The sequence below is a fragment of the Pimephales promelas genome, chromosome 1, assembly GCF_988280905.1.
Source record: "Pimephales promelas chromosome 1, fPimPro1.hap1.1, whole genome shotgun sequence".
Lineage (NCBI taxonomy): Eukaryota > Metazoa > Chordata > Actinopteri > Cypriniformes > Leuciscidae > Pimephales > Pimephales promelas.
Window position 1 is genome coordinate 45,087,074 of NC_142769.1, and position 11,814 is coordinate 45,098,887.

At 33.2% G+C, this 11,814-nt stretch overlaps 1 protein-coding gene and 1 long non-coding RNA gene across 3 annotated transcripts; one reads left to right on the forward strand and one right to left on the reverse strand.

The window, feature by feature from the left end:
• Window positions 1-273: 273 nt before the first annotated feature.
• Window positions 274-11,160, reverse strand: LOC120470370 (uncharacterized). The gene is made up of 3 exons (XR_005620505.2): window positions 11,087-11,160; window positions 4,827-4,957; window positions 274-4,737 (listed from the first exon to the last, which is right to left on the reverse strand). It is a non-coding gene; the product is annotated as an uncharacterized LOC120470370 (long non-coding RNA).
• On the forward strand, window positions 7,153-10,133 carry nitr7a (novel immune-type receptor 7a). Of its 2 annotated transcripts, XM_039659907.2 has the most exons (6): window positions 7,153-7,212; window positions 7,917-8,273; window positions 8,385-8,426; window positions 8,556-8,693; window positions 8,916-8,968; window positions 9,531-10,133. In XM_039659907.2, the coding sequence occupies exons 1-6, from the start codon at window positions 7,170-7,172 to the stop codon at window positions 9,645-9,647; spliced, it is 750 nt and encodes a 249-aa protein (XP_039515841.2). In that variant the 5' UTR covers window positions 7,153-7,169; the 3' UTR covers window positions 9,648-10,133. The 2 variants fall into 2 exon arrangements, with proteins under 2 accessions (XP_039515841.2, XP_088985692.1); XM_089129566.1 differs by having other exon boundaries at window positions 7,917-8,426.
• Window positions 11,161-11,814: the final 654 nt, after the last annotated feature.

Genomic DNA, 11,814 nt, shown 5'->3' on the forward strand with positions numbered 1-11,814 from the left:
CCATGCAAACTGTATTTAGAGATTAAACATTTAAGTCTGGTTTCACAGACAGGGTTTAGTTTAAACCAGGATTAGACTTATATATCAGATTAGTTTTATGGAAATGATTAAAAATCGTATTATATATATATAAAATAAAACGAAGTAATATTAATCACAGCCACAAAAGAACTGAAATGACAGTCTTCTTCCTAGTCTTCTTCTTCTTCAGCAAGACACACACACACACACACACACACATATATATATATATATATGTGTGTGTGTGTGTGTGTGTGTGTGTGTGTGTGTGTAAGTTCTATGTCCAGATTTTTAATCGTTTCCATAAAACTAATCTGATCATTATGTACAGTAAATTCTTAATCTTTGATAAAAGATGTGAAAAGTATATTCAATAACTATTATCTTAAAAAATTATGCGGACTTTCTTTCTTTCTTTCTTTCTTTCTTTCTTTCTTTCTTTCTTTCTTTCTTTCTTTCTTTCTTTCTTTCTTTCTTTCTTTCTTTCTTTCTTTCTTTCTTTCTTTCTTTCTTTCTTTCTTTCTTTCTTTCTTTCTTTCTTCTTTCTATGGTGCTGAAGGCCTAATTAAATGAAGGTTGATATTCAATTAATGGTTGAAAAATAAAATACATTCATTCATTATAAGATCCATTTAGTTTTTGTTATTACATTTTACCAGCTGTCATGAACACACCCCTGGGACATTAAATTAATTTTGAAATTCATTGGGGTTTTTTTTTGTTGGGTTTTTTATAGCTTATAATACGTGCATGGGAACAGTTTGTGAAATGTCTGACAACATAAATGTGAGCTCTGCCAGAGGCTTATGAGGTTTGTTTGATTTTCACTCTTGCAGGCTGCGCTTTGTGGCCTGAGATCAGTGCAAAATATGAACTGCATGTAGCATCACATCTGCAAAAACGCTGTGCCGTGTCGAGGCACAACTCACGTAAAGTTGATAATTCCGCGAATGACTGCAATTGCAGATTTTGAACAGAGATGGAAAAACTGTGGACTGCAGCTTTAATATACAAAACAAGCATGCAAACAAGTAATAAAGATATCATCTCATAAACCTAGAAGTCGTCATCTCTGGGCTGATCTGTTTAAGTTCATCGCTGCTTTTAATTTGTAAATAAATTCAAATTGTAGAATTTATTTTTAATTTGTTTATCAAACAAAGTGAAGCGAAACCACAGTAAAGTTCCAGTGGCGCGCCTCAAAGCTTTTGTTTGCCAAAATACATGCAAAGCATGATCGAGGCGATCTTGTGCTGCCGAGGAAACCTCATGCATTCAATAACACTACACTTTTATTAAGGATAGTCTGATTTTGACTGTTTATATTTTGACTGTTATATTTCCTAGTCTTCCATCCCAAAAAATGAATTTTAACTGTAAAAGACAAAAATGTTCGAGTAAAAACCTGAATTTACTATATACAGGGATAACAGTCAAATATAGCCTTACATTCATGTAATTTTACAGTAAATTACCATTAAATTAACAGTTTTTGAAAATACAAAAAACAAATCCTCTTAAAATTCACAGTGAAAAGACGTAAACTGTGTGCATCTTTATATTATACTATACTTCAGCTTGTGGAAAAACTACTTGAGATTCATCATGTGACTTTCTCTTCCCTCTGTGTTATTATGCATGTTAAAGGTACAAAACAAAGTTTAATAGTAACGTATAACCTTGCTAATTCAGTAACAAACAGCTGTTGGATTTATGGGTTTCTTTTTATGTAAATTGCTTTTTTTAAATTGTAAGGTTGACTGGAGTTACAAGTTTACAACTTGGATTTACCAGGTTTTTTTTTTTTTTTTTTTTTTTTTATAAATGTATGTATTTATTTAGTAATTTACTGTTTTAAATTGTAAATGATTGTTCCGTAAACATGTTTACACTAATACAGTATTTTTACAGAGATAATCTGGCAACCACTGATGCAAAAAAAAATACTTTTTACATTGTATATAAAATAGGATAAATTGTTAATCAATCAGAATGGAAATCCTGAAAGTATATGACAGTAATTTCTAGCTTTAGGTGAGGATGTTGACAGCAAGTGACAAGAAGCATCAATAGAGGGCAGTATGTGATTGTATTTTCTCTAAGTTCTTTTTGTTTTGTTTTTTGGTCAAAGCCACAACATATGAATTAAACCATGAAACCAATCTCAGTCATACAGTATGTAAATGAAAGGCATATTAAAAGCACAGACCGTTATAGAAAAAATTATAGACAACCAAGTTGTATTATACTGTTAGTCTGTAACATTTTAAAGAAATTCGTCAAGCTTTTGCCATTTTTTAATAGTGTATCAATGCAGTAAACATTGTATTGTTTGTGATCTCAGACTTTGAAGTGAGTATGTTTCAGATACATTATTGACAGGTATGTTCTCAACCACACAAGCGTGACTGTGCAACGATGTGGCTCCAGTCAGACAGTGAGCAATTAGACGCATCATTTCCTGTAACTGAGACAGGATGAAGCCACTCAGTGCAAAGTGAGAACTGTTAAGACAAAGTTCAACTAATATCGTAGAGAGCGGCCTCTTTTCATGTGGCGTAAACGAAGTCAACATGTGAAAGTCTGCAAAAGGTTTTGGTCACATTTCTGCTCATGTGCAGAAAAAAAAAAAATTACTCTGCTGGGTCACATTGCTTTTAAAGTTTAAATCTTAAGTTTGCTCTGCACAGCTTGTTATGAGGTGAAAATGATCATCTACAGCGTAAATACTACAAGATGAAAAAAAGATGTGATCTAAAAGCAAATTTTCTTGTATATTAAGTGATTTCACTTAAATGGCATTATTACCTATTAATTGTTATTTAAGTGAAATTACTGAACTTAAATATACAAGTTTGATAAAAATCATCATTAAAGAAGAAAATTTCAAATGGCATTTAGAGGCTTTTGCATCTGAACTCTTCATATATATATATATATATATTTATATTAAATAAAAATACTAAAAACATTGATCAAGTGTAATGATAGATCAACTATAGCAGAATTTCGGTTCACAACATACTGTACATTCAAATATTGAAATAAGCAAGATCAGTTCATTAAATGTACACTTTTTGTCACATCTAAGTAACCCATAAAACACACATCCACACATTTAACATGCAAATCAACAAATTAATTGAAATAAATAAATGTGTTTCTCAATGTGGTTATGCTGCAACAAAAGTTTATGCTATTTATTCGTTTACATTTAATAATTAAAAATAAATTTTTTTTAAAAAAAGGTAGTCAGCAGTGCACTGGGAAGCGGGTTGTGTTTGTGTCTTTAATTAGACAGAAATGTTGTCTGTTGTTAAGGATGTTTTTGTGGTTTTGATTCAGAGAGGGGCTTCAAAACAGAAGTAAGAGGTCAGTCGTGTGGGTGGAAAATGATCAGACCACAATGTGCGCAAGCAATGCATGTACGAAGAGACGTGCCGAAGTGCAAACAAGAATCTCATGATCTAATTTTTCTTCTTTTTTTAATCTGTCCATTTTTTTATTTATTGAATGCAATATTTAGTTTTCATTTTTATTTTAATAACATTTGAATATGCAATCTAAAATAACTGTTTTTTAATTAACTTTCTATTTTGCGAAAGCAACTTTAGACAGCTCTGACAAACATCTTTAAAAGTGTGAAAGTATTTTAAATGTGTTGGTTATCAATCAGATCGGTGAATATCACTGCTGGTCCGCTGAAGTTCACATCAACACTTCTCTCTCTGCACTGAGCAGCTTCTCTCTCTCACTCCTCCACAGGAAGTGATGCGGCTAACAATCTCTGACTTCTGGTTGGAGCCTCAGTCGCTGTCACATCCTATGCATTGTTTGTGTAAAAGCATGTGGTTTGGGCTAACACTGATGTTAAAATAAACCCAAATCAGAGATCAGTCTCAAGATGATCAGATAATCTGATGAACCGAGCTGATCAGTTGTTTTATGTGCAGGTATGGTGGTGTTCATTTGCTGTTGAGGTTCAGTAAACATGAGTGTGGCATTGAGACGCACAAGATAAAAGTATCAGTTTGACATCATGACCACATGCTTTCTGAAAATAAATGATCATCACAGTAAAGGGCAAATTCCCCATGTGGTAAATAACATTACTAAGATGAATCCAGTGGTTTACTGGAAGCTTTCATGAGCTTTGCAGCAAAAAAAAAAAGTGCAAACTAACCAAATCTGCTGGCCGAAGATCCACAATTCATATGGTTAAACAGTCCAATTTAGACATTCTACTAACTATTAGTAACTTTACAACTACATGACTAATAGCTCTCATTGATTTGCAACTACATGTCAACTAATCTCATTAGACTCGGAGTACTAGACTATTAGAAGCAGATATTAAGCAGACATATATCAAAATAAAGTGTTAGCAGATATTGGGAAGACAGTTAAGTAATAATCTAATGACTGCTAGTTGACTTGTAGGTGCAAAGTTACAGTCAGTAAAATGTCTGGTGGGGAGCATTAAAAAGTGTTAGTGTCAGACTAAAACTCTAATCAATGACTGGTAGTTGACTATTTACAGTTATTGCACATTTTTTACGTCTAAAGTGGACTATTGAAAAAAAGTCACTTTTAATGTTTGTTTATTGAGTGTTTAACTTGCCTTGTGGTACATTGTGACGTCTGTTGTCATCAGTCAAACACATGGATAAATCCCATGATTACCATTATGAGGCTCATCTTTGGTGATGAAGTTGTCTAAATAAAAATATGAATGTACAAAAAGTTAATAAAAAATGTAAAGTAGCACTGCCATCAATGGTGAAAACAATAAAAAAAAATCATACTCATTCTGTCCTCATGACCACTATAAGAGAAGACCTGGGATTGAGGACATCTAAAATCTTTTCCTCCCAGCCAAGTCATCCATCTTTCTTCTCAGACTCGTTCTATTTTAGTTGGGTCACACAGTAAAGACCTGCAGAAAAATGAAAGGTAAAATTACTTGGCCTTGTCTTTGTTGTATAATTAAAACCAGAGCTTTATCTCTTTCCAGGACCTGGTTTAGGCCTTAGTTCATCTCGCAACTAGTTGTATCTAATCATATAACATCCGTCAAAGTATATAAACACGCACCTTTTATTTGGTCACTTTGATAAAAAAAAGTAAGTCAATAATGTGAAAAGTAACCAATATGCCGTGTCTCTGTCCGTGGTGCTGAAATTCAGCTTATGACGAGGTGTGTTGCAACAGAACACCTCCACCTGTTAAAGCTTCGTATGGGATCCTGATATCTTGCATTAGATTAGAATTATTTGTTTTGTCCTGATTTGTGTGAAGACCAGTTTAAATATAAATAGCATTTACGATAGTGTGCAATTGTTTAGCTACACACTAGGCCTTTAACACAGCCAGCCTAAAACCTGAGGTCAAGCTCAGTCGCTTTTTAACTTTAGGAGGCTCAATGGAAACTTTCAGCCGCTGAGGTGCGAGCACTTTCTTTCCACTCTCGATCTTAGGTGACTGCGAGTTTCTTTTTGTGTGTGTGTGTGTGTGTGGCCTGGGCTCATAGTCCAAAACCACAAGTGAAAAAAGTGTCATGCTACTGCTTCTAACATCAGATATGAGAAGAAAAAAAAGTTTCATAATACACACACACACACACACACACACTTTTAAAAAGCCTTTTGCTAATTCTTTTATATACTTTGTATGATTTTCATATTAATTGAGAGGCTACTCGGATTTGTTTACATTTATGTGCCACACTTTAAAATGTAAAAATATAGAAAATTAAAAATAGTGTAAAAATATTATAATATAAATTGTACACATTCATATGATTTTTTTAACCTAAAATATTAGTAAAACATTATTCAATTCTAAAATTAGTGCAATTCAGAACCGGCAGTGTTTTTTATTTTTTATAAAAGTAGGTGGAATTGTACTGCTTGAGACACGCCGCACAAATAGAGGAAAAATATAATGAAAAGTCAGAATTCGTAAGGGATTTTTAAAAATAAACTATCAAATGAATGTGTCACAAATCGGTTTATATGGTTTATAAAGTCTTACATCTTATTATTGTGTGTGGAAACACCACACACACTAAATAAATTTCCTTAAATTTCTGCTCATTAAAATAGCATAGTGTACTGTAAGCATATATGACACACTGAACTTAAACATCATAACAGTAGTGTAGACCCAACCACATTATTGCTAACAGTTATTGATAAATACATTCAACTATTGGCACCATTAAACTGTGCTAAAGCTCTTTCAGTGTGTGTTGGTCCGCTGAAGTTCATGCCACCAGGGCTCGTTCTACACTGATCTGCTACTTCCTGTCACTCCCTACAGGAAATGATTCTTTGTTTCCAACCCCTGCCACTTTATTTGATGAGAGGCGGCTAATGTTTAAACACGGCCATGTGGTCTGTGGTCTGGCTGGACTACAATCACTGTGCTTACAGAAAGAAAAAAAATAAATTAAATAAAAAATAGGATGATTAGCCACATTCAACTTCACAATGCTCTGAAAACACAATGTTTTCACAGACTTTACTTATTGTGCAAAAATTTGTTAGCTAGTAACCAACATTTATATTTTACTTACATGTATTGCACTCCTCATAATGGATTTCTTAATTATGTTGAATAAACATTATAATACAAGAAAAAACGTCATATTTTTGCCAATTTGCTGTTTATTTAGGCCTATAGGCTGGCCAGCTCAGATGGCCCTCGACATTTCAAACATGTTCACAATAATTAATTGTAATACAATGGCAGAAATGTCTCCACCTAACAGCTGAGCTTTATTTGAATTATTTTGAGAATGTTGTAAGAATGTTGACTTTCACAAGATTAGCTATGTAAATTAGCAATTAGGTTTATGGATCTACTCAGAAGTGCTGTGGTGCTGATCTTTTTCTCTTTCTGCAAAAAGAAAAAACTAGACAATTCAAAATCTGAGAAACGGGTTTATTATCATTTGTATTATTTCATAACATTGCAACACAAGTTTTAGAAAACCCTCAACCCTCTTTTAAGGTTGTTATATGTGCAAATTAAAATCTGCTTTAAAACAGATTGGAGCAAGTACAGTGTAAAAGCCACTCCCCCTTCAAATAAATAAAGCTCAATTCGATTCTTCTCAGTTGAGTCGATTGGACTGGAACGTAAAGATGAATTTGTTTGGAACAAATCCTCTGATGACCTTTTTAATAGGTAAATACATTTATGATGTTTGCTATAAAATTGGGGAAAACGAAACAGAATGTATTTAATAAATAATAATTATCAATGTGTAGCTACTATATATAGAGTGTAATATACAATACCTCACAAAAACATAAGTATATGTTTTATAAATTCTGTTTATATCATATAATTTGCCAATGCTTTGTCATTTAACTTTCATTAAATAACTGATTTTGAAAGCACAGGGCAAAGCTATCATATAACATCACTTAGTGTTGCGTTTACTTCACTTTTAGATTCAGAACAATCTTGTCATTAGCCATTTACATTCATTCCTTTGCAGTTTTAAAGGAAGAGTTTGTTCAACTAATATGACAATTATGTCATAATTGAATCACCCTCATTGTTTTAAACCTGAATGACTGACCTTCTTCTTTGAGGAATATTTGGAGGATATTTGGAGGAATGTCTCTGTGTATTTTTATTCAATTTGACATTTTTAAAATGTCTCAAACTGTGTTTTTTGGACAACAACAGTCTTCATAATATCTTCTCTTGAGTTCCGCAGAAGAAAGTCACAACATATCATTGAAATTATATTGTAACATTTGTAATGACTTTGATTTCAGACGTGACGCAACACATGCAAACATTTGAATCCGCAACTTTACATTTGAATCCGAATCAACGTCTTCTACTTTTTTTCTTATGACATTATTGATTGTTTTCAGGTTTCATCTTTGTAAAACTAACATCTTTAACTCGGGTGAAAACGGTGAACAGTGGAACTACTGTCTCTCTTCTGTGTCCAAACATCTTGACAGAACCCAGTTACATCGCCTGGTTCAAGCAGATAAATGGAGCTCTACCACTTTGCATTGCTACTCAATATGTTAGCGAAAAACAAGGAGACTCCATATATTTTAATGGCTTTAAGAAGGATCATATGGAGATGTCGGTGAACAAAACGTTTTCTTCCCTAAAGATTGTCAATGTTGACTTTACTGACTCTGGAATGTTTTACTGTGGAAGTTTTTTGGTAAACTACATGATGTTTCACAACAAAACACAGTTAATGGTAGTAAATGGTAACACCCGAGTCTTAATTTCATTTATTAATTCCAAAATGATTCATATTATTCAGTATAATTGCAATTCAGTTAACAATACTTATCTTGTATTCTTTTTTATCTTCAAAGAGACTAATCAGTTTAAAGAGGATATTGCACATGCCGATTGTGGTATGTGTCTAACAGTTTAAAAGAGAAACTTTATTTGGCACTCATTGATTGCAAATGTTCTTTATTTCAAGCTTACATAATCTTGTTCTCCTCTCTCTATCTTTTTATTTATTTGAATGGTTTTAACAGGGGCGACTGAAGAAACTTCAAGATCCTGCCACGTCTATTATACACTCACACTGATCTTGAGCGGCTTGGTTTTGCTTTCCACTGTTTTTGCGATTGTAGTCTTAATCAGGATGAAGGAAAGAAACAAGCAGAAACAAGGCACGTAAACATCACAGCACCTTAAACTAATCACTAAATATTCTAGCAAAAAAAATATGTTTGTATAAAAAATAAAAAAAAATAAAAAATAAAATATGTAAAAAAATATTAATATATGATAATATGTTTCTGGTATAAATGATGCTATTAACAAATCAGCATGAATGAAAAGTGCTACCATGTGAACATAAATAATATTGAGAACTGTCTTGTTTTTCTTAGATACACAGCGCCGTGGTAATAATGAAGAGATGAACAAACAGTTGCAGAAAAGGGTATTTCAAATAAAAATATTGTTGTTTCTATTATAGGGAGGCTGGTTGTAACACATGCAGGGTTAAAAAAAGTTTCGAGTTTCGTCGATGAAATCCCTATAGGTGAAAGTAGACTGCAAGTTCCTGTGTATACATATAATCAAAATCATAGCTCAAAAAAAGAAAAAGAAAAATTTCATGTTAGGCCTATATATAATTATATATAAAAACATGAATGGCTGTAACACTATTTACTTTTTCTATACACACAAAGATTGAAGACCATATGTGTAAAAACCGACACTTGACACAATATGAAAATGAATAACATACGCACTTTATGTTGGTTTAAATTCTTAGCTCAGGTTTTTTCCCGCATTTTTTAATTATTAAAGTGGAGTGTGAATTGAACGGGATTGGTATAAAAAATCATTTTAAGTACATTTGTTTAATGCATGTACAAAAATTAAAATGATATCCATGTTTTTATGGTTTAAAAAAAAGTGTTACAACCCCCCCAGTTTCGCCTATATGATTGTGTACATTCATAGCATGTTTGTATTTTTTATTTTTGTGTTGCCAGGAGCAAGATGAAGACTTGAACTATGCAGCTCTAAGTTTAGACAAGAAGAAGAGCAGAAGACCAGTAAGAAAAATGAGGGAGGTGGAAACAAACGTTATTTATGCTGCCACACGCTGATCCACATTATCAGACCGTTTGACACAAAACACACTTGAAACTGTGCTTATGTTAAATACACAAACTGTGTAGCTAGTTGTGCTGTTGAATATTGTTGTGATTTTATGCTATTTTATGTCTAGCGCTTGATCCATATTTACAGTTGAAAGTGCTTTTTAAATAAAAATGTGAGTTGAGTTTAGAGCTGTCACAAGTGGCGTAAAGCAATGTTGACTCAGGGGCCACACTCTTAGAAAAAAGGGTTAATTACAGTTCTATATAAAGCATAGGGTTCTTTACTCAACTCCAAAGAACCTTTTATGCTAAAAAGGTTCCATAATGACAAGAAAGAACCCTTTTGGCACAAAGGTTCTTTATAGGCTATTATTCATTCATATATTACATTATTCTGCAACATTTTACAGTTGTAATTCAATTATTGTTATTAAATTGTTGTAGTAACTTAATATCACATTTTAATCATGCTGATTTTTGGAGAAAAACTGAAATGGCACTCTTCCTGTGATTTTGATTCACTACATAAAATGATAAAAAAATATATACATTCTAACCCCCATATCTTGAATTTTGTGATCATTCACATGCATTCATAAATATATTTTAGGGTCTTGATGTTTGTCAATAATATGAAACTCGAAAACGAGATGATACATCTCAAGGGGTTAATCCTAATAAATTCTATAATAAAAATGAAATATTAAATCCAGAAAGGACAAAACAAATGATAATGAATGAACCCAAAAGGTTCCATATAGAACCTCTTTCCTGGTTACAAAGAACCCTAAAGGGTTCCTATTATTTCACACCTCCTCTCACTGCAGCCGCCTACTCTCACATAAATTTCAGGCGAGGCAAGGCACATTTCAAACAAGCCTAATAATGTTAGGGTGACAAAAGGGAATGGAGACAGGAAAAAAAAAATTCCAAACAGTATTTTTAATTGACCTGTTTATATTTACAGGTAGCCTAAAATATATCAAGAGTGAACAGAAATCAAAATTATATATATATATATATATATATATATGGACCAACATTCCACAGGGCACAATCAACAACCTGATATACTCTATGCGAAGGCTGTGGCACTGCGTGAGGCAAATGGTGGTCACACCAGATACTCAAACAGTTTGAACCGATGGTGGGTAACTAACATACAGTGAGCTAACCAATTCTCGTTGACACTGCAAGCTCATAAAATACCTTTGTGTCCATATTTACATGGGTTGAGTGTGTTGAGCTGACTTGCTCACTAGCGTAATGTGTGCGTTGTCAGACACCGTTAATCTGCCGGACTTTGCCCTCTCGTTAAAAACAAAATCAGAAACAGACCCTAATGAAAATGACTTCACTAAAAGAGTCCACTCATATCCCAAACACATTTTAGCATGGCTAAATTTAAAATTTTAGCTCTGAGGTGTTTTTGAACATTTACCTACCTATAACAGGAGAGAAAACATTCAGGTTCAAGCTCTCTGCAGTAATGAGAAACCATAGTGAGAAACCCACAACACACCTTATGTAAAACCCGTCACCCGACCCTGCCCCTGCTGGCCCGGAGCAAAAATTCTGTATAACGGTCTCATCACTTCCGGTTCTGGTCTTTTGTATGTGCTTTATGATTTTTTTGCGGTTTTACTCAAGATAACTTAAAAGGAGCGAGCAAAGATTAGCATAACAATGTCCCTCACATGTGCAGATTGATATTTAAACGTTTTATATTTTTTTCTTCTCCACAGTAACGTTTAGATATTTAAATGGAATAAAACGCCAATAACAAAGTGAACTAGTTAGGTTAGTGGATTACCTTAAAAATCCATAGATATCGTAGTCAGTTTTTACGGCCGTTAACGCTATCTCTGAAGCGAATGCGAGACCAGGTTTTCCGGTTTGGTCATGTGACGCTCGGCATAAAGCCTATTCACTTTTTGAAGAAGAAAAATCACATTAAAAAAAACCCTTGGAATACTTTTTCATAAACAATGCAATAACATGTGTTCAAATAAAAGACAATAATTCTGAATATTCTTACAATGACACTCTTGTGGTCGTCACATATGTTACTCATCATTCATCACTGCCACAACAACTGACCATTTAGCAAAGTACATGATGAGTTAGGGGATAATCCATGGCTTGCTGAGCATTAAACGATTTGAATGCACTT